Source organism: Chenopodium album, chromosome 1, assembly GCF_948465745.1.
Source record: "Chenopodium album chromosome 1, dcCheAlbu1.1, whole genome shotgun sequence".
Classification (NCBI taxonomy): domain Eukaryota; kingdom Viridiplantae; phylum Streptophyta; class Magnoliopsida; order Caryophyllales; family Amaranthaceae; genus Chenopodium; species Chenopodium album.
In genome coordinates, this window is record NC_137834.1 from 10,647,243 (window position 1) to 10,671,632 (window position 24,390).

The window sequence follows — 24,390 nt, forward strand, 5'->3', positions numbered from 1 at the left end:
TGGCACGAACTCAGCAGCATCGTCCTGATAAAGCAAAACCAAGTCAGTGAAGCATTACTTGGGGGCTACTTAACGAGAGATAAGAGCTGAAAAATCGTACCGCCACATCCTCAGCCGGTACAGGAACTAGAGCTAACAACGGCAGTAGCTCCTCTGCATAGCATCGCCCAGGGATCATGCAAGATTGCCAAGGGGGGACCAGCTCCCTCTGACATGCTCAACAACCTCGCGGCGCCAGAACACTCAGATTTCCACTCGGTGAGGTTGTTCTACCTTTTTGCAATATATTTTGGGTTCCTTGGTACGCCAGTTAGCCCCTCTAAGCAATTTGATACGATTTTTAGTAATCGGCTTGATTGCACCAAGTGATCGACCTGATGAAAGATCGTCTCACTTAGCTTAAAGCGCCTAAGCATTGGCTCATTGACAAAAGGCACCGACATAGTGGTTCAATTGCGAAAGGCACCGGCATGCTGGTTCATTCGCAAAAAGGGCACCGACGTACAGGTTCAAAGCAACGAAAGCGCAGACTTACAGGCATAGCGGGAGCAATGTTCAAGCGAGCTTTTAAAGATCGACAAGCGGAGATCTTCGGTAATTTCCTTTGGAAAATTATCGCATCAAATGAGGATAGCTTCAAGCGAGGAAATCTTCGGCGGCATTCCCTAGCTTGTGGAGAGTTGTCACAAACAACTGAAGGTAATTTCAAGCGAAGTTGTCTTCGACCGTGTTCCCTTAGACGTGGAAGATGGTCATAATGCGGATGAAGATTGTTTCAAGAGAAATAATCTTCGATAGTATTCCCTTGGACGTGGAATATTATCAATGCAGATGAAGATTGTTTCAAGAGAAGCAATCTTCGATAGTATTCCCTTAGACGTGGAGTATTATCATAGCGGAAGAGGATTGTTTCAGGCGAAGCAATGTTCTAATTTGGAAGCAGTTACAGGCGTAGCGGTTTTCAAGCGGGATGGCATTCTCTAGCTTGCAGGAGGTCATCAAAACAGCAAATCGGTTACTTTCAGAGACGTGTGCTCAATGGTGCAAGATACGCGTTTCTTAACTCTTTTATCTGTTTAACTAACGCTAGTTTGCAGGTATCGGCGTTGCAAGAGTGACTTAAAATCGCAGAACGTTCTGAGTCATTCTTCGTCCCTATCGCTACTTTGACTTTCGTTTTCGAAACTTGCGTTTCTCCAAACTCAGTCAAAGTGGGGGCTTCTGTAGACACCCATTTGTGTCTCCCCAAAACCAAACACGGTGATGAGTACCTTTCGCGTCGAATCATAATCGAATGAAGTGAAAGTGTGGAAAGTTTAGTGTTGCGGACAGTTTTAATTTCTTTTCTCTTCTCTCTGTTTTTGAAAACTTATTTTAAGAAAACAGCCAATCCAGTTTGGTTGGTCCATGATATGGGTCCAATAATAGTGTAGTTGGATGGGGCTTGACAAGAGCTTTCCAACGATATATTATAAGCCCAATTCCGATGAATATTGAGGAAGTTATGGCCAATTTACTAAACTGGGCCCGGTTTGAGCTTTATATGCGGTCCAATGATCTAGGGGAGGGCCTAATATGATTTATCATTCCTAATGCAATTAGGAATGGTTTTAGTCTTCTAGATTCTTCTAGAAGGTTCTTTTCATTCCTAATTCAATTAGCATTGATAAATTGACTTTTGTTGACTTTTCAGAGTTTTAATTAAAATCAAAGAGCATTTTTTAGGAAAATACGATTTTTATCCTCCTACACGGTAATTTTTATCTGATTTTAGAAACGCGTGAATTTCTGAAATCAGCGCCAAACGCCAGCTTTAGCGCCTGGCGCCAGCATTGGCGCCTGGCACTGGTGTCAGCGTTGGCGCTGGTTCGGTTTTTTGTGCGCCAATGCTCTGTTTTGTTAATTTTATCTTTTTGGCTGATTTTCTCTATAAATAACGTCGTAAAAGCTCCGTTTTCATTCACCTACAACCAGTTTTCATTCATCGATTCTCTTTCATTCTCTTTAATCATTTGCCATCTTTCTTTCTCTCTTTTTCTAAACTTGCTTTTTACATACAAAATTCCGCATTCATTAGATCTAGGTACACCTAGCCATATTCGAAGTTGCCTTCGCCCTAGACGTGAAAGGTTTGATTTCTGAGGGTTTGGTCCCAAATCTCTCTTTCAATTATTTAATTTAATTGTTTGGTTTATTATTTTCTTTGAAGTTACTAACGTGTGTATTTTGTTATTAGAAAGAGGTACGAGACATTAAAGTAAGTATTTTAATGGTTTTTATTGATGTTATGATGTAGAAATCATGTTTAGATTGTTATTTTGATTCCTAGTATCATGTCTAGGGTAATTTTAATATTAAATATGATTGTTATGATGTGTTTTATGTTCTTCCTAATATCTATGATTGTTAGTATTATGTTAGGGTTAAAGATTTGATCTTTATTACTTAGTGACATGCTAGGGTTTGCTATTAATCTTGTTAGTATCATGCCTAGGATCTTGCTATTATTATGCTTTAATGTTGATATGATTATTTTAATTATGATTTATGATTATGATTTTATGATTATAATTGTTATAATTTATGATTATTATGATTATTATTATTATTATTATTATTATTATTATTATTATTATTATTATTATTATTATTATTATTATTATTATTATTATTATTATTATTATTATTATTATTATTATTATTATTATTATTATTTTTATGATTATTATTATTATTATGATGATTATTGTTATAATTTTATTTTGATGATCATAATTGTTATTATTATTATTATTATTATTATTATTATTATTATTATTATTATTATTATTATTATTATTATTATTATTATTATTATTATTATTATTATTATTATTATTATTATTATTATTATTATTATTATTATTATTATTATGTTGCTTGATATTTATTTTTATTGCTTGATCACACCTTTTATGCATGTTTAAAGGGAATTAGTACTTGTAATCACGCTTAATAAGATAATTAATAATCATGTGTAGGGTTAATTGTGATTATAATTCAAGTGATCGCCAATAATAGTTTATTTGTGCATTAATATTCAACCAACATAGATAAACAGGTTAAGGGTTAATCCTAATGATTGCATGTTAGTCAGAAAGCGCACATGAATACGATCAGAATAAAGTAGAGGCCTATTATTAGGGTAGGTTCAATCTCTTTTAGGTTGGATTTGTACCTTCATCCCCGAACCCTTATTTGGTTCAAGACCTTATGGAATTGACGATCTCTTGGATCGTTAAGGGGTGTAACCTTCACCCTGTGAACGGTTTACAAGTTCCTAAAACTTGTTGGCGACTCTTTTGCTCTATCTTCTTCCCCTTTGAACGCCACCGTACTTTAGTGTATGATCACAGTGGGGTTCAAGCTAGGGGTTTTAACGCTTGAAATATATTCCCCACACTAGCCAACTACTAAATCTATCCTAACATAAATAAAATAAATAAATAAATATCCTAATGGCTAAAACTCTTAAAGCCTAAAAATAGGAAAAATCATTTCAAGTGAAAGGTAAAAACACATAGGCAAAAATCCTAATAATTAATAATAACTAAAAGATAGTGTAGGCTTTCTTAAAATTCCATGAATTTTCAAGAATACCCATATTGGTCTATTGCTCTCGCATCAACAACTCTCATGAATATCCACCATCCCTACCCCATACTTGATCTCAACGACCATCATAGCAATGCGAAGAAAGATTGAAAGACGAGAATTCAACCGCCATTGATTCCGATTTATCAAACTCTAAGGTTTCAAAACGGCAACCGCGTTTCGTAACCAATTCTCAATTATCGACGCTATTTTTCCTTCTTTGTTATTATTCCACGGATCGTTGCTCTGTTTTCCAAACATTTCAACGGCAGAATATGACAGTTTTTGGTGATTCACCTTCAATTTCAATTGTCGAGGAAGGGGCTGCCATGTTCAATTCACACCCCAAATCCCCTGTTAACCTCCAAATCGAAACCCACCCTAATTGGAAACCTTGTTCATGTGTGGTGTATGGGCCTAATGGCGAAGATTCAGACATTTGTCTGGCCATAACTCGATCAATGCGCAGCTCGGCGACGAATTAAATAGGAGTTTCTCGGCATTCGGGAGGCCTAGCAATTAGAAATCTACTTCACACACCAAGGGTAAATTCGACAGGGGAGAAAATCGACGGCTGGGTCCGGCGGCATCGGTCCGGCAAAGGAGGGAATTGAGGAAGGGGAACTGGAAAGGGGAACAGGGAAGGGGAGGGAATCGAAGAAGGGTGACTGGCTCGGCTGTTCCGGTGGCAACTGGGTCCGGCGATGGAGGGATCTTCGATAGGGTAAGGAAAAAGAAGCTAAGGATTATTAAATTTTTTTTGTTTATTTTTTATTATTTTAAAAAAATAATAAAAGCCAATTATAAGACGACACGTGGCAAAAGAACTTCTTAACATGTTACCAATTTCACCAACAAGTAAAAGGCTTGTTTTGAGAATATGGGGTATGAAGGTGGGATTTTTTTTTTTCCAGAATACGCAAAGGTGGGATTGTTTTGAGAAGATGGGCCAAAGGTGAGATTATTCTTTTCAATTATTCCTATTATTAATAATGATCTTAAGTTTTCATAAATCCATTAGGTTGGTTCAAGTTTATCTCTATTACAAGCCATGCCCAAAGTTCAAGCTTACATTCTTAAAAAAAAAAATGTTCAAGCTTACATTTGATGAAGTAGTTTATATTCCTGATAAAAAAAGGTACTTCGTAGCTAATAGCTAAAAGTTTTTTTTTTTTAATTTTTTTTATTTTGGTGTCAAAAAGAGGTATAAAGCAAAATTAATTCTGCCTCAAGGAGACTAAATTAGAGTTATTTCAGACATTAGTGATAGGAGCTAACAACACCCATCAGAGTGAAACACAAAAGACATGTTAATCAATAAGTAAGATTTCAACCCTACTTCTCTTTGGGGTGGGGGGGATGTGCAAAACTATAGAGTTGCTAGGGAAGGGGATACTTGTCAAGTTCCATAAGACATTAGTTCCTCTAAGCACCAATCAAGCTTGCTGTGCCAGAATGAGCATGTGCCACTTGGTGTCTTTGTCGGACTACACTAAATACTCTTTATTTGGGTCCTTTGCATAAAATCTTCGTCTACATGTGACATGTTAAAATAACTATAAGCTTTAGTTTATTGTAAAAAACAAACAAATTAAATATGTTGAGAAAGTTTTTTGCATGTCATACATTAGAATTTTCAAGTTTTAACCAATTGTTTATGTATCAACCATGAACATACCTACAGATGAACTTAAACCAATTATTCATGAAGTGATAGAAAATAATTAATCAAATAAGAAGTTTTATCTTCAAGTTTGGACACAATTACTAAAAGAAGTTAAGACTATTGTTCAAAAGTTTGTTTATTAAATCAACAAATGAGTTTTGAATGAGATTTTACTACAACTGTAATGGAAAAAATCTCAAGGGCAAAAGATTAAAATGTAAATGATTTATTTAATGGAAGGGGTATATAAAAGACCATGAATAAGATGGAGAGAGAAAAGAATGCTTTGATGAATATGAAATAAAATTTTAGCTCAAATTGTAAGAGGTAAATTACAAATATTACAATTACTAATAGAGGAAGAATGATGACCTAACCAACAAAATACGTTAAGGTATTAGAGGTAATCATAGGTCAAATCATATTGGTCTACAAGGACTATACACTAGAGTTCCTAGTTCAACTAGACTCTCTGAAAAAAATGTCCGTAAGTTAATCCTAAGATTAAAATTCATGAAATTAAACTGGACACTAGATAAAAAAAAAATTGCCTTAAGACTCAAGCTACACCATGTTCAATAACAAGTCGACACCTGACCAACTAGTTTGAGTCGGGCTTATTTTATCTCTACAACAAAACATAATTCAAAAGTTTTATTCTTCAATAACCTCATATGCTAGAAATATGCCTTGGATATGTTTTCGGGTCTTGGAGTAGTGAGTGGTAGCTTGTGAGGTAGATTAGTAGTTCGTTGACAAGGTTGAAGATTGTGACAAAAAGGGGGGCTATAGCTCCTAGGCAAGCAAGCTATAGTGCGTAGAGGTACTTAGGTGCGGCTGGGTCAGGCGAGAGCTCAGTCGCGCGCAACACTAGGAGTCGCTTGCGGTTGGCCGCGCAAGTCTGAAAATTGCGCATAAAGGGTCAGCGTAACTATGAGAGTTGCGCGTAGCGGCATTTAATGTTGAGGCGGTCAGCGTTTTTCAGTGGGTCTTGTAATACCCCCGTATTTTTAAATATGTTATAAATGAAATTTAATTTTATTTATAATATTATTTTGTATTTTTACGTAATTTAATTTCAAAATATTCAAATTATTAATTTGGGTCAAAAATTATTTTGGTACAAATTATTTTATGAACCTTCATTCTAAAATTTATTTCAATACAACTAAAGCTTAGTCCATTTCATTCATTTGGCCCATTAATTTTATGAGGCCCAATCTTTCTATTTACCCTACAACGTTCTCTCCTATAAATACCCCATGAATCCCTAAAAATTTCCCACAGAAAAAGGTTAGTCTTATTTTCTTTCTCCTTTGTTTTATTAATTTGTGTAATTATAATTATTGATTTATGGGTTTTAATTTTATTGTTTGAAAGTAATTTAATTAGTATCAAGTTGTATTTTGATGATTAAACTTTATAATTTCAGATTTTATAAATGTCATAATTTTCAGATTTTGAAAATTTTATAACGCAGGGTTTTTAATTATTGAAAATCATGATTTTAGGGTTTTTATGAACAATTGATTTAGGGCTTTTATAGTAATGATGTTTTGAAATTTTGGTGATCATAACTACTGATTAGTTTAACTTAATTCCATATTATTTTGAACACGTAAATTCGTGTTTTAATTTTTAGATTTCCGTTCATTAATATTAATCCCGTTTTAATCCCGATCAGATTCTGAACTCATCCGATTTTGATGAAAAAGTAGTGTTTTTCATGTGGAAACAACGTTTTAAGAAAGACTCACTACATTTAGATGTGAGCACCACCCTCTCGTGGCCAAATTCAGCCTCTAAATATGATTTTCGGGCAGTTTTTAATTTTAACGAAGTTTTTTTTATACTTAAAATATTATCCTTGAGTTTGATTAATAAAATTAATTATGTTTAAAGTTAATTAAGCATAAATATATGTTTTATTGAAGTTTTAAGTGCTGGAAATAGTTTCTAAGTATTACTTTTGATGTTTCATAAAGAGGGTTTAATCACCCATTAAAAAGGGAGATTATTAGGGGTTTTTAAATAATTTTAAGATTTTTATTAAACTTTAAACTTGCTATAATTTCACGTATAAGAGTGTATTTTAAGGTTTTTATGATGAAAATTTAAAGAACTATATATAAGCCTTTAATTTTAACTAAAGGGAAGGTTTTAAAGTGATGTTTGATTTGGATTTTGAAGGTTTTAAAGTAAGTTAGTATTGCTGTAAATTTGATTGATTGGGTATTGATTGAGATGCTATTATTTGGTTTAGGAGAGGAGTTTATTGAAGGTGATTTCTAGTTAGTAAAGTGGCATACCAATTCGTTTGCTCAAGGTACGTACAAGTTACGAAACCTTTTCTTTTAGGTGCATGTTTAAGGACGGATCGAGAACTTAGTATCATGTAAAGGGATGACTGAGTTAAATTGTTTGGTTATACATTGTGAATTTCGTATGACGTGCACTATTTTATATTGCAAGTATTATTTGTGCTCTAGTTATGCAAGGTGCACTTAGAGGCAAAGGTATATGATTGGTGTAATGATTAATTTATTACTCATTCATGATTATGCAAGCAGGATGAGTAAAGGAAGAATTTAAGTCTTATAAGACGAGGTTAAGGTTTTGGGGTGCCTTATGCACTCAAGCTGTTAATACACCGAGTGTAATCCCCCGTATTTTAAAAATATTTTATCAATGAAATTTTATTTTATTTATAATATTTATTTGTTATTTTCCAGAATTTAATTTCAAAAGTTTCAAATTATTAATCTGGATCGAAAATTATTTGAACAAATTATTTTATGCACCTTTATTCTACAATTTATGTCTAATCACACAAGCCTAACCCATTTGTTTACTTAATCGACCCATTATTTTTATGAGGCCCAATTTGACTATTTACCCTACAATTCTCTTCTATAAATACCCCATGAATCCCCAAAAATTTTCCCACACAAAAAGGTTAGTATTATTTTCTCCTTTGTTTTATTAATTTATATAATTATAATTATTGATTTATTGGTTTTGATTTTATTGTTTGAAATTAATTTAATTAGTATCAAATTTGTATTTTGATGATTAAACTTTATAATTTCAGATTTTATAAGTGTCATAATTTTCAGATTTTGTAAATTTTATAACCTAGGGTTTTTAATTATTGAAAATCATGATTTTAGGGTTTTTATGAACAATTGATTTAGGGCTTTTATAGTAATTATGTTTTGAAATTTTGGTGATTATAACTAATGATTAATTTAACTTAATTCCAGATTATTTTGAACACTTAAATTCGGGTTTTAATTTTTAGATTTCCGTTCGTTAATATTAATCCCGTTTTAATCCCGATCAGGTTCTGAACTCATCCGATTTTGATAAAAAAAGTACAATTTTCCATGTAAAAACAACGTTTTTAAAAAGACTCACTACCAATGGTAGTGATCACCACCCTCTCGTGGCCAAATTCAGCCTCTAAATATGATTTTCGGGCATTTTTATTTTTAACGAAGTTTTTTTTTATACTTAAAATATTATCCTTGAGCTTGATTAATAAAATTAATTATGTTTAAAGTTAATTAAGCATAAATGTATGTTTTCATTGAATTTTTAAGTGCTGGAAATAGTTTCTAAGTACTACTTTTGATGTTTTATAAAGAGGGTTTAATCACCCATTAAAAAGGGAGATTATTAGGGGTTTTTAAATAATTTTAAGATTTTTATTAAACTTTAAACTTGCTATAATTTCACGTATAAGAGTGTATTTTAAGGTTTTTATGATGAAAATTTAAAGAACTATATATAAGCCTTTAATTTTAACTAAAGGGAAGGTTTTAAAGTGATGTTTGATTTAGATTTTGAAGGTTTTAAAGTAAGTTAGTATTGCTGTAAATTTGATTGATTGGGTATTGATTGAGAAGTTATTGTTTGGTTTAGGAGAGGAGTTTATTGAAGGTGATTTCTAGATAGTAAAGTGGCATACCAATTCGTTTGCTCAAGGTACGTACAAGTTACGAAACCTTTCTTTTAGGTGCATGTTTAAGGACGGATCGAGAACTTAGTATCATGTATAGGGATGACTGGGTTAAATTGTTTGGTTATACATTGTGAATTTTCTTATGATGTGCACTATTCTATATTGCAAGTATTGTTTGTGCTCTAATTATGCAAGGTGCGCTTAGAGGCAAAGGTATGTGATTGGTGTAATGATTAATTTATTACTCATTCATGATTATGTAAACAGAATGAGTAAAGGAAGAATTTAAGTCTTATAAGACGAAGTTAAGGTTTTGGGGTGCCTTATGCACTCAAGGTGTTTATACACCGAGGTAGTTAAAAGAATAAATAATAAATGTTGCTTGTCACTAATAAATTAAGAATTGAAATTGGAAAGTTGTTTTACTTGATTGAATTGATATTGGATTGATTGTATTGTTTGCATATGAGTCATCACCAAGTCTAAACCTGTAAATCACGTAAAGTGCAAGATGGATGAGCAATAAAACTCTGGATTGGTGCACTTCTGGAGTAATGACAATCAGGGGTTGGGATACACGGGGTATTAGCCGTGTACTTTTATCGAGGTCGTCTGATCTACGAGTCTCCTATTTCAAATATTATTTTTAAAAACTAGGAGTTAGGTGAGATCTCATACTAACTACGGTCACGAAGTCGCGCCCGTGGTCATTGGATGTTTATTGATGTTTCCGAAAGGAGGCATGGGGTTTTTTATTTTATTGCAAATGGAACATGGGTTGGACAACCTTGTCTATTGCTAAATCCAATGAAATAAATAAATGAGTTAGTTAATATCAACTAGTGAAGTCTTAATAAATTTGATAGTTAAGTCATGTGTTGAGTCTATGATTTAATGATGCTTATGCTTGATTAATAGTAGCATGTTAGGTATTTCTTAATTTATTTCGCAGCTTGTATGTACTCAGCTTTGCTGATTGCGTGCTTTTGTGTGTGTCTTTCTTTGGTCATGGCCTTCGCCTTTCAATGACCCTGTGACGATCCAATTTTTACACTTGTAATATTGGGGAGCAGATTAACCACAGGTTCTTACACATGCAGCATTTGCATCAAGGTTGTGGGATTTTAAGTGGAGAATTGGTTATTGTTCGCAATTTATTTCTTTTCATAAGTTTGAATTTATTTAAACTCTGGTTTTATTTATTTACTACTTTTTTGGGGTTTTGAATAAGGGCCTTATTGGTTTCATCTTGTATCACTTAATTTGGCTTTATTTGTTGGTTTTGAAACTTATTTATAACTGAGTTAGTTTTTCCGCTGCTAATTTATGATAAAACCTTAACGTTTAAACACGTGGCGGTAGCACGCCATTAATTCTCTTGAATATTGTTCAGGGTCCTCACAGGTTTAAAGAGAGAATTATTGGGGTGTTACACTGAGGTAGTTAAAGGAATAAAAAATAAATGTTGCTTTTCACTAATAAATCAAGAATTGAAATTGGAAAGTTGTTTTACTTGATTGAATTGATATTGGATTGATTGTATTGTTTGCATATAAGTCATCAGCAAGTCTAAACCTGTAAATCACGTAAAGTGCAAGATGGATGAGCAATAAAACTCTGGATTGGTGCACTTCTGGAGTAATGACAATCAGGGGTTGGGGTACACGGGGTATTAGCCGTGTACTTTTATCGAGGCCGTCTGATCTACGAGTCTCCTTTTTCAAATATTTTTCTAAAACTAGGAGTTAAGTGAGATATCATACTAACTACGCTCACGGAGTCGCGCCCGTGGTTGTTGGATGTTTATTGATGTTTCCGAAAGGAGGCATGGGGCTTTCTTTATTGATGTTCCAAATGGAGCATGGGTTGGACAACCTTGTCTATTGCTTAATCCAAAGAATTAAATAAAAACAGTTTGCTACTATTAACTAGTGAAGTCTTAATAAAATTGATAATTGAGTCGTGTGTTGAGTCTATAATTTAATGATGCATGATGATTGATTATTAGTAGCATGTTATGGATTTCTTATTTAATTCGCAGCTTGTATGTACTCAGCTTTGCTGATTGAGTGCTTTTGTGTGTGTCTTTCTTTGGTCATGGCCTTCGCCTTTCAATGACCCTGTGACGATCCAATTGTTACACTTGTAATATTGGGGAGCAGATTAACCACAGGTTCTTATATACACAACATTTGCATCAGGGTTGTGGGATTTTGAGTAGAGAGTTGGTTATTATCTCAGTTTATTTCTTTTCATAAGTTTGAATTTATTTAAACTCTGGTTTTATTTATTTACTACTTTTGTGGGGTTTTGAATAAGGGCCTTAATGGTTCCAAGTTGTATGATTTAATTTGGTTTTGGTTATTGGTTTTGAAACTTATTTATAACTGAGTTAGTTTTTCCGCTGCTAATTTCTGATATAGCCTTAACGTTTGAACACGTGGCGGTAGCACGCCAGTAATTCTCTTGGATTTTGTTCAGGGTATTTACAGGTTTTAAGAGAGAATTATTGGGGTGTTACACTATCTTTCTTATTATGGAGTGCTATATATATACCCCATAGGGTTATTTGTATCCGTATGATCATTAGTTGAGTGATTATTCAGAAATCTGAGAGTATTTTGTGTATTTCGCATCTGTGAGATCTGAGAGCGATAACATTAGAAATCTGAGAGACAATCAATCTGTATTCTGTGATTGGTCTCAAATCTGTTTGATTCTGTAATCTGTTTTTCCAAAAATCAATAAAGATTTTCTGTCGCCTGCCCGTGGACGTTGTTTTGGGTAAAAATAACTTGTTCATGTGGACTAATCAGAGAGGGCCACGTGTCAAGCATAAGTAGGTCCATTTAGGCCAATTGTCAGCTGACACGTGTCAGCCTTAGATGCTTTCCAAAAATTGCAGCCTTCAAGGCCCAATTCCCAAGAACGCCGCAAAACAGCGCAGCCCACCAAATCTAGGTCAAGTGTGACCTAAGAGAGGGCACACTCCCCAATGACCCTATAAATAGGGAGATATCCCCCAATTTTGGGACACATTCAATCATTTATTACACCTACCCTACATTCTCTCACATCAGAGAATACCTGATCTCGGAATCCGAAAAGATCTCATTTCATTTTCCACACCTTCTCTTACTCATATTCAAGTACTAACTTGATCGTCGGAGGTGGAGCTCCAAGCACTCGAAGTCTCCGTTGTTTTGTAGGTACAGGCCGCGAGCAACCAGTCTTCGAGCTGTAACTCTCCCGAGGGACAAAAACACCCAAAACAGATATAGCCAACACATTATTGGTGAACCACATAAATCTGTGTGTGTGTTAGTTTTCTTGTTAATTTTGCATTCAATATTTGTTCTTTCTTGCATCCTTTACAACGTCATATTTATTTGACATTAGTGTTTTGTATCAATCAACAATAGTTGGAAAACGCAAGAAATACTTGTTAGGTAGTAGTTAAAGTAGCGGTTAGCGTAGACATAACTTTTCTCGAACACCAGATTTACTAGCAACATTTCAAAGGTAGTGTGTAATGTTTGACAAATTATATTTACTTATTTACAAGTTTACAACTATAGAATATTATTATTGTATTTCAAAATTCCAACCACTATTTACCATTACCAAACAATGAGAAAAATTGAAGTTTCTCAACATGAGAAACATGCCATGTATCTCCATAGGGCAAATTCGTCATTTTCAATCTTTGAGTTGGGGTAATGTTGGAATTTTGTATAAAAATTATGAATTTTCACGGAAAAACAGATCCAAGGTTTCAATGAAAACAGAAAAACGCCAATGTAGAAACATGGAAACTTCAATGGAAAAATTGAACATGACAAGGTTCATCAATGGAGTAGGATGATATAATTACCCTTTGGGGTTAATACTAATGTAGCACATCTCTGGTACGCCTCGTGCACTTTTCCTGTTGAGAAACATTAGAAGTTTCTCATCTTGAGAAATCGAGGCAGCCTCCCAAACAATAAGAATATCAAAAAGTATTTTGACATCTTATTTTTATCCCTGTACTAATTGACTATTACTCCCTCCGTCCCATAATTACAGGCAAATAACTCTTAAAAGCACAGTTTTTAAGAAAATGAGAAGATTCCTTGTACATTAATCATTGGAAGTACAATGCCCATGTGGGGTTGTTTTAATGCATTGTTTAAAAAACTTTAAAATATCATAAAATAGCTGTCATTTTTTACCCGATGGATATTGATCCTTACATTTATTGTTAACCAATAGCATTCCAAAATGACAGAGTGTGGTCCAATAGCATTTCAATATTCATGTTCACACGGATTGCTCCACAAATCTCACAAGTTTTCTCACTACAAAAACAATAGATTTAGCAACCAAATCATTCCGTCTCTATATATGATATTTTGGTTGCTAAATTTTTTAGCAACCAAATTGGCAACAAAACTACTTCGTCGTTAAAACTCTAGTAGCCATCTGAAACTGACAACCAAAAGCCAATAAAATACGTCGCCAAATTGGCGTCAGAAAAGTAATTTGGTTGCCAATTTTAGCTACAATTTATTTTATTTCGTTGCTAATATGGCAACCAAATATTAATATTTCCGTAGCTAACTTAGCAACCAATATTATATTTTGTTGCTACTTTATCTTGATGGTTATCAACAAAGTTGAGAATATAGACCAAAATATTAGTATTCGTAGCTAAAATTGCAACCAAATTTTAGTTCACCCGTTGCTAATTTTGATCTTTTTTATTTGTTGGCTAAATGTAAAATATTATATATAAATCAAAATTTTAAATTAATTTTTAGGGAACATGAACTAATTGATAATATTTTAGGCCGCATGTTCATATAAATCATCAAAATATATATAAATGAAGGGGTAAAGCGCAATATGATTTTAAAACAAGCTTCATTAGTTAAACATTGTAAATTAGTAGCAATAATGTACTAAAATTACAAGGGATATTAGCCTTGATAACAATAGTGCTCACAAAAAAAAGAGCAGGCCTACAACTTAGAACTAATCTAAGTCAACGTTAGAGTACCATTTACAAAAAGTGCCCAAAACTATGTCATATATACTCCTTGAAAATAGGGGAGCCCACCTGCTATGTTACTTGCTAAATAACCTGCTTGAAAAGATAAAAAAAAGTTCACGGCAAAAGACTGATCAATAATTTCAAGGACCTGCTACTTCATATATCAAATTACTATTCTTAAAACGCTAAGGAGCATGGGGTGTAGGCGGGAGATTAGTTGACGAAGCAGTACCATTCACATCAAAATGTCCACTCAAAAGAATTTGCATTTGTTGTTGTAGAGTCTTCACAATCTGATTTGTTTGATCCAATTTTTCAGTAGTTGCAGTGAGGACATCCTTTGTTTCATCTAATTGCTGTTTCAGTTGGGCATTCTCTGAATTAACTTGCTCCACTTGACTCTCGAGATGATTAACATGATTAATTCTTGCTTTCTTAACACTAATATCTTTACAAGGTTTCTCATAGAAATCATTAGCTGCTGAACCTAAACCATATATCCTCCCATTCTTCCATCCACCTACAGACTCCAAAAACAACTCATCTTCTGGTCGTTGATCTGGAACTTCTAAATTATCAGCTTTCTTCTTCTCAAAATTAGCCTAATAGACAATTAAAAATATCCACATTAAAAAAAACAACAACAAATCACTCTAGACATTATCACAATGATGATTACGCTATTTTATGATAAAAAAAATGTATTAGAGCTTAGTTTGTGGATAATTAAAAGTAAAGTGTGATGTATCAAACAACAATATTTCCTCCTATATAACACCATATCAATGCATTAAAGAAGTTCATAAACATGTTCCACAATGCTTAAACATAAACTATTGTTAACCAGAGATACAATCGATATTACCTCTTAATGCATTCGGTATGAATTCTAGCAGCATCAACACTAAAAAAAAAGATGCAGACTTTAAAGACATACCCAAACATTTTCAGAGGTCTTATCAACAAACTTTTGTTTCTTGTTCACATGAGCTTCGCGGTAGACCTCGGCTGCAGTTACCTTACGCTTTAGCTTCTGCTCCTAATTATTAGAAGTGCCAAGAGCAGAGTAAAGATGCATAATCATAACATATTTGTATCGAAAATATATACATTGTAATATAAAAAAGGAAGATTACCAGATCAATCCTTAGCTTGACAGATGATTTGGAACCCTGACAGTGAAGTGGCATTTCTTTTTCAGGGTTCTTTTTGTTTAAGGAACATTGCTTTGACTTTTCTTTGAACTCATCCTTTTCTCTAAGGTTCATTATACGTAATTTAATGCTTGGAGCACACCACGTAGCAGAATAGTTTTTCCTTGTACATATTGCTGATATAATACCTGTCAATCGCCTCTTGCATTTTGTCTCCCATCCTTTATTCACATCCTTAGCCACCGAAGGATCCCATGAAAATTTTTTCTATACAAAAAATGGATGGACATAAGTGTTTGTCATAACACTTGTGAAAAATATATACGTAAAATTAAAGAAATTGCAAAAATTCTTGCCTTAAAGGCATTCCACCATAGAGCTCGGGCTTCTGGGGGAACCATAGACCAATTACACCATGGTCCACGAAAATACATCTTATAGGATGTATTAACAATTGCATTAGTAACCTCAGAATCATAAAACCTGTTAAAAATATTCATCAGATACAATTTTTTGTAGTGAAAGAATAAGGAAGCAACTTTTGTATTAATCAATAAAGTATAGTAAAAAGGAAAAAAGGGTAACAAAATGGGTAGCATACGTTAAAAGTTCAGAGAAACCAAAAAGGAGCAATAAACTAGTTGCTCCTTTTTACAATGTAGAAAGTCCTCACTCTTTCTCCACTATTTGTAGATAAAAAGAGGAGCTCAATTAGGGAGAAACATGTAAATAATAAAAAGCAATTAAATACTTACCATAAACTAGTCGGGTGCAATACTTTATCAACCTTTAAGGGGTTGCCAGATTCATCACATACATTAGTGCTCATCTCAGAACTAGAGGAGTTATGTTCTGGTTGGGTAAAATCATCATATGGCACATCATCATCATCAATCTCTTCGTCTTCCAATGATAGTGAAGGAGAGCGATCTTGGACGATGTTATCTTGTATAGGCGGTGAAGGAAGACGAGCAAGGACATTGTGTTCTTGTACAGGAGGTGTAGGTTGGCGATTAGAGATGTGTTCTGGTATATGCGGTGAAGGATTATGCTGAATGATTGGCCCCATCCCGTTCAATCCACCTCTACGTCTACACTTAGACATGGTCTGCAAAAATTTATCACATTAGAAAAAAAAATAGGTGAGTACATAAAAAATTTGAAAATAAATAGAACAAATTTAAATGGGTAGCAATTACAATTATTGCAATAAAACAAATCAGCTGTGTATAGCTTACAAGTAAACAAAAAATGCTAACTATCTAGAAAATACTACAATATAAACATTTCTATTAGATAATGATATGTAACATGTGTTATCTTATTTAAATCGCAAAAGGAGTGAACATAAATAGTTTTTGTTAATCTGAAAAGCTATCTTCCTCTTCATCCTCTTCTTCTTCTTCTTCCTCCTCCTCCTCCTCCTCATCATCATCATCATCATCCTCTTCTTCATCCTCCTCCTCTTCCTCGTCCTCTACCTCACCCTCTTCATTGTTAACCTGTCCATCAACTTCTTCTTCACACATATCCTCAATGCAAACTTCATTTTCTACCATATTCATTTCGATCTCAGAAAGTGAGGGGGTATTTCCTATATAGTCCTCTTGAAATGCCACTTGCTCGGTTGGTGCATCTACAATTCCTCTAGCCTTGATGTTGAATACAACCCACCATTGACTTCTTTCAATTCTAGTATTTGGAGTTGGAGTAAAATACACTTGTTCAGCTTGATGAGCCAAAATAAATGGATCATATTTTGGATATCTCCTTGTGTGATTCACCTCAACTAGTTTATACTTCTCATGAGTCCTTGTGCCTTGTCTGGGATCAAACCAATCACATTTAAACAATATTGTATTGTAACACTTCTTTACTCCAAAATAAACCAATTCAATGATCTCTTGGAGTGTACCATAGTAATCATCGCCTTGAACACTTTTCACACAAATACCATAATTCATATTCGACTTGTTCTTTCCATAATCATATGTGTGAAAATGATAACCACTAATGCGATATTGCTTGAATTTCCGAACTCTAGTTGAAGGACCAAGTGCCAAGGAATAAATTACATCGTCCTTAATGCCCATGTTCAGTACCTATATAATTGACACAGCCGCAAAGCAATTAGGAGCAACATATAATATATAACTATGTAAGGTATAAGAAATAGTATTAGTCGTGCTACTTACATAATCTTTGAACCAGCTAGAAAATTTATCCTCACATTTAACCCAAACTTCATCCATAGTTCTGTATCCATATTCTTTTATCATTTGTTCTTCAAAAATGCTGGTTAATATAAATGTAGTTAATGCATGTTAAAATTAATGGATAAAAAAAATAATAAAAAAATAAAAAGAAAAGAAGAAGAAGAGGAAGGGGAAGGGGATAAGGGATTACCTTTCATATTCAGAAACCAATTCACAATTATTTAGTACATATCGATGTGCAACATTATAATCCTTCTCATCAAGATAGCAAGATTTACCAACAGAAGAACTATGTCCGTCACTGTATGAGAAAATCTCAGGAAGTTCTGGGTGTAATTGCTCAGAAATACATGTATCAACCAGTCCTTGATTGTTGGCCTTTGTGTCAACATCTTTCTCAAAATAAAAAGAGCAGAAATTTGAAATCTCTTCCATAAGATAAGCATTACAAATGGAGCCTTCAACCCGAGCTTTATTTCCCACCTTTTTTTTAAGATGATATAAAAACCTAAAAGGTACCTAGATTATGTTAATATAAGCTTTTATATAAATAAATAAAGATCACATAAAAGACATTATTAACAAAAATATGTAAGAATAGGTATGTTAAATTTACCTTTCAAATGGATACATCCATCTATATTGAACCGGCCCTCCAACTTTCGCTTCATAAGGTAAATGAATCGGTAGATGCTCCATTGAGTTGAAAAAACTAGGAGGAAATATTCGCTCTAGCTTGCATAGAATCTCAGGTATATTTTTCTCCAAGCACTTCACATCATCAACTCTTAGGGTTGTTAAACAAAGATCTCTAAAAAATTGGCTTAATTCGGTCACAACATTCCATACGTTGCAAGGCAGAAGTTCTTTAAATGCAATCGGAAGCAACCGTTGCATAAAACTGTGACAATCATGACTTTTCATTCCAAACAACTTATATTCCTTCATATCAACGCATCTACTCAAATTAGAAGCATATCCGTCCGGAAACTTCAATTTTTTCACCCATTCACAAAGAGCTTTTCTCTTCTCTTTCGACAACGCAAAAGGAGCATTCGGCATAACATCCTTAGACTTTCCGGCTCGAGAAGTCACACCTCGAACCTCTAAGTTGCGCCGTTTACAAAAAAATTTCAAGTCTTTCCTCGCCTTCAAGTCGTCCTTGGTCTTTCCTTTAACATTCATTAAAGTGTGGAACACGTTATCGAACACATTTTTCTCGATATGCATGACGTCAAGATTGTGACGTAATAACAATTTGCTCCAATAGGGCAGCTCCCAGAAGACGCTCTGCTTTGTCTAGTTATGCTCTTTGCCATATCCTTCTGGGTGAATTTTCAAATTACCACATGTACACTCATCAGATTTGGGCAATGATGACAGTCGCTGCCATATTTGTTCTCCACTCAGTCTAGGTGGAGGCAATGAGCTCTCTATCCTATCTTTGTAAAATCCGCTCTTATTTTGCCGATATACATGATCTTGTGGTAAAAATTGTCGATGACAGTCAAACCATGTTTGTTTCCCACCATGAGTAAGTGTGAATGATTTTGTCTTCTCCATACAATATGGACATGCTAATCGACCGGCAGTACTCCAACCTGACAACATGCCATAAGCAGGAAAATCACTTATAGTCCAAAGTAATGCAGCTTTCATCTGAAAATTTTGCTTTCGGGACACATCAAAAGTTGGCACTCCAACCTCCCATAGCATCTTTAACTCCTCAATAATAGGTTGCAAAAACACATCAAGATTTCCCTTAGGGTTTTTAGGACCAGGAATGAGCAAAGTTAAAAACATGAAGGGTTTTTTCAAACACAACCATGGTGGCAGATTGTAAGGAGTTAGAATAACAGGCCAAGATGAATATTGTTTCCCTGACTTTCCAAAAGGGGAAAACTCATCAGTACAAAGGCCCAATCGAATATTTCTCGGCTCATTAGAGAAATCTGGAAATTTTTCATCAAAATCTTTCCATGCCTCTCCATCACATGGATGAGACATTACACCCTCGGCTTGATTATTCTTTGCATACCAAGTCATTTGTTGAGCCGTAGATTTTATCGCATAGAGTCTTTGCAATCTTGGAGCAATTGGAAAGTAAATAAGTTCTTTCTTAGGACTTTTTTTACCATTTGCTCTTGAAGGTTTGAAACGCCCTTCTTTGCATATACGACACTCTTCAAGATCTTTGTTTTCTTTTCAGAATAGCATACATCCATTTGGACAACAATCAATCTTAAGATGTGGAAGTTCAAGTCCGTCGAGCAATTTTCGAGTCTTATAGAAATTGTCAGTCACTCCTGGACACATATCTTTCATTAAGGATGTGACACTATCAATTGCTCTATGAGGTACGTTATATTCACACTTAATATTTGTTATTCTTGCAGCAACTGATAACAAAGACAAAGTAGAACCCTCATACAAAGGTTTCTCGGCTGCAGATAACATATCAAAGAACTTCTTTTGCTCTGGAAGCGGATCCTCCTCCACAACATTATCCATAGCATATTGAGGTCCGAATGCATCAATTACCATATCCCTATAGGGGTTAGACACATCTTGTGTAGAGGTTGACTCTCCACTTAGAGATTCATTTGAAATGTAGTCTTCCCCATGGCAGGTCCATTGGTAATAATCTGGTTGAAAACCGTTCTTATAAAGATGGTGTTTGATCGTGTCTACATTTCTGTATGGAATATTTTCACACTTCGAACAAGGACATTTCATCAACCCGTCAATCAAAACATTTTCTTGCTCGCTAACAAATTCAAGGAATTCATCAACTTTATTAGCAAAGTTTGAGCAAAGAAACTTTCCATCAAGCCTCTTATACATCCACTCTCTATTTGAGCACATATTGCTGCAAATCATGTATCTTAGTTTTTTCCAATGATTTGATTAAAAAAAACAAAATTAAACTTGCAGATGAAAATCAATTATTCATGACTTTGGAAACAAATAAACAAAATTGGGCAAATGTATACATAAATTAAAGTATTTGATAATTTGAAAGTAGTTAACTTCATTTATACCAAAACACAATGATTAAATGTTAACGCATGATTCAATGTATCATACTAGCCAATAAATTATATCATACAAACTCAATTTCTCAATATCTAGAATTCTATACCCAAGCTAAGCATTAAAATGACTATACATGTGATCTTATATACGATGACTACTTGGTACTCCCTTTGATCCTTTTGTTCTTACCTCTTGACATCTTTTTGTGAGAAAAACAAAATCAAAAGTGGCAAAAATAAGAAGAGGACTTCACATTTATAAAGATACAATAATTTAGCAACAAGTTACAATTTTTTAGTAAACTTTAAAGGGTAAGCTGTAAGTCAAACTAACTTAATAGTATGTCTTTAGCATATATACTCAGTAATGCAATGCAAGATCCTACATTTATATATAGGAATAGTATGAACAAATCTAGTAATGTTATACAAGTGCATATATATATATATATATATATATATATATATATATATATATATATATATATATATATATATATATATATATATATATATATATATATATATATATATATATATATATATATATATATATATATATATATATATATATATATATATATATATATATTTGTTCTAATTGAAAAAAGATTGACAATCAAATGCTCATAACATGAAATATTTTTCTTTGTCAACCACTTTCATATAATGTTAGTATAATATAGAGTGGTACCTTTTAGATGACGCCCAAAATAAAAGCAAATTCCCAAGTGTTACCAACAATCCTTGCGTCTACAATGCACTACCAACAGACTAAAGCTAGCAACTATCACACTTTCAACAACACGGTGTCACCCCTACATCAGTCACCTATACCACACATGCATCAACCAATTAGATTATTAAATTCTCATAAATTAAGAATGGGATAATTTAAAGTAGCCAAATCAAAGATATTACTCTAACTTACAAAATTAAACAATAATACTATAATAATAATAATAAAAAATAATTAAAAAAAAAAAAAAAACAAAGTGCAATCTCTTCAAAATAAAAAATACATAGTATATGAAAAGGGATATGGGAATTGAATTAATTAAAACATGTCAAGTAATGTTAAAGCTGAAATCCCAAAAACATGATAACCCATAGTAGAACCTTCCAAATTTAGTACTACAAACTTAGACCCAACATTTCCTCTGTAGGAAGTTGGAACGCAGGGAAGGAATTCCAAAAAAAAAAAAACATTACTAATTTAACAATTCCAGCTCACATCAAACTGATCCAAGCTATCAAAATATCTATCTACCAATTCCCTACCTATTGCATTAAGAGAACAAAAATAAACACAATAACCTATAATTTTTTAAAAACACTTATTAATAGTAGAATTTTGGGCTAACTATGCTACAAAACTGAAATTAACCTAGAAAATTGAAGAATTTCATGTCAAATTATAGACAAGAACTAAGAGGAGATAAAACTTACCAATTCTAGGGTTTTGTGTTGGTGGATTTAGGCAGACAACTATTTATATACTTTAGCAACCCTTTGAAGACAGCTACAACTACCCACCGTTAACAGAGGGTGGCGGCAATTCCCAAGAACAATGGTTTTTCACATACTTGAATTGGGTTTTGGCAAAACAAAATTCTTAGAAAGCCTAGAGTTTACAAACTGAAGGAGGACAGAGAGAGTGAAATTTTTTGGGCATAAGCTTTTTAATATTCAACTTTTTTCAGGTTAATTGGGTGAAATTTTGGGGACCCGCCAATATTTTCGTTTAGTCCGCCAAAATGAAAATTGGCGACAAATTTGGGTTATGACTTTTTAATATTCAACTTTTTCTTAGATTGTGTATTACAGCTATATAGCTTTATGAAATGTGTTTCCAGAACTTAGCGACCAAAATTTTTTTATATACGTTGCCAAGAAATTTAGCAACCAATAATAAAAGGCAGATTTTAGCCTTATAAGCTCGGCAACCAATAAATTTTTCTTCGTCTCCATTTAGCTACGAAATAAAACACGGTTGCCATATTCAGTTGCTAAATCTAGGTTTTTTTGTAGTGTCTGCTGTTAAAGGCCTCAGAAATGGACTTGAATGAAGATTGGTCGCCAAGTGATGATGAAATACATGGAGGTGAAAACGATGTCGATATTAGGGGACATTCTTTTGATTTAAATCAGCTGCCAGTTGAAGAAACAGGGGCAAATGTCCATAATAACTCAGGACATCAACATATCAATGATTCAGCGACCAATCAAGAAGAACAACGAACAAATGCTCAGGCAACAAGCCAAGGGCCAACTCATCACAAGCATCGACAAGTCAGGCTTAACAGTGAAGACAAATTTAATGTCCTCATTTTCCTGTTAAAATATCATGAAGGAGATGATATTAAAAGAGGGGCAATAAAATCAGCCATGGAACATTTCAACCTCAAACGAAAATGTGTCAGCTCAGTTTGGAATGAAGCAAAGAAACAGAAACAAGCACTGGGAAAATAAAAACCATGCACAAATTATCACCTGGCTGGAAGGAAAAGAATCACTATTCCAGTAGGGGACATTACTAAACTTGGGATTGGTGAAAGGTCATGCATTAGAGATGTTGCAACAAATCTCAATATCTCAAAATCAACAGTTGGAAGAATGATCAAGAGGGGAGATATAAAAGCACATACAAATGCAATTAATCCCCCACTGACTGAGGCTAACAAGTTGGCTAGACTAAAGTGGATACTTGGTCTCATAATGGGTTCATCACCATGGAAAATGTCAAGATACTTCCCAATGTACGACTTTGTTCATATTGATGAAAAATGGTTCAAACTAACCAAAAAAAGTCACAGGTACTACATTGCCAAGAATGAAAAGGGTGTACACAGAACAGGGTCAGCAAACAGTCATGGGCCAAAATTCATGTTCACAGCAGCATGTGCAAAACCAAGGTACAATGATCAGGGGGAATATTATTTTGATGGGAGGATTGGAATCTTCCCATTCACAACACTAGAGGCAGCCAAAAGAAAGTCAAAAAATAGGGAAAAGGGGACATTGATAAGCAAGCCCATTGCAAAAGTCACTAAAGCAGTCACAAGAAGAATGCTCATAGATCAAATAGTCCCAGCAATTAAGGCAAAATGGCCAAATGATGGCACCTCAAGGACAATATACATTCAACAAGATAATGCAAGGGCACACATAACTCAAGATGACCTTGAGTGGCAAGAAGTGTATATGCAGGATGGCTTCACATTCATTTTGGTTCAACAACCTCCAAATAGTCCTGATTTAAACATACTTGATTTGGGTTTTTTTAGGAGCATTCAATCACTTCAAGAAAAAAAAATGGCCTCAGATGTTGATGATTTACTTAAGCATGTAAATGAAGCTTTTTATGAGTTAGATCCACAAGCTTTATATTTTGTGTGGATCACCCTACAAGGAGTAATGAATGCAATGCTAAAAGTAGGTGGCTCAAATGCTTGTGATGTTCCACATAAGAACAAGGAAAAATTGTAGAGAGAAGGAACACTCCCAGATACACTAGAGGCACCTAAGTGGGCTGTATTGGATGCATGGGAAGCTGTTTATGGGTCCTTACCACTAGTTGAAGAGGAAATAGCAGGGGGGTCACCAGAGTTTGTCAATGAGCTTGACCCACATGTGCAGCAGTAAGCCACAGAACAAAGGCCAATTTATGGAAGTACAACAAAGAAT

At 33.9% G+C, this 24,390-nt stretch overlaps 1 protein-coding gene across 1 annotated transcript; it reads left to right on the forward strand.

The window, feature by feature from the left end:
* Positions 1 to 23,319: 23,319 nt before the first annotated feature.
* Positions 23,320 to 24,348, forward strand: LOC145628183 (uncharacterized). The gene is made up of 2 exons (XM_081680495.1): positions 23,320 to 24,138; positions 24,193 to 24,348. Exons 1-2 carry the CDS (start codon positions 23,320 to 23,322, stop codon positions 24,346 to 24,348), a joined length of 975 nt encoding a protein of 324 aa, XP_081536621.1.
* The last annotated feature ends 42 nt before the right edge of the window (positions 24,349 to 24,390 follow it).

Coding starts and splice junctions, on each gene's coding strand:
- LOC145628183 (XM_081680495.1), top strand. CDS start 23,320: ATGATCAAGAGGGGAGATATAAAAGCACATACAAATGCAATTAATCCC. Junction 24,139..24,192: donor TAATGAATGCAATGCTAAAA/GTAGGTGGCTCA, acceptor GAAAAATTGTAG/AGAGAAGGAACACTCCCAGA.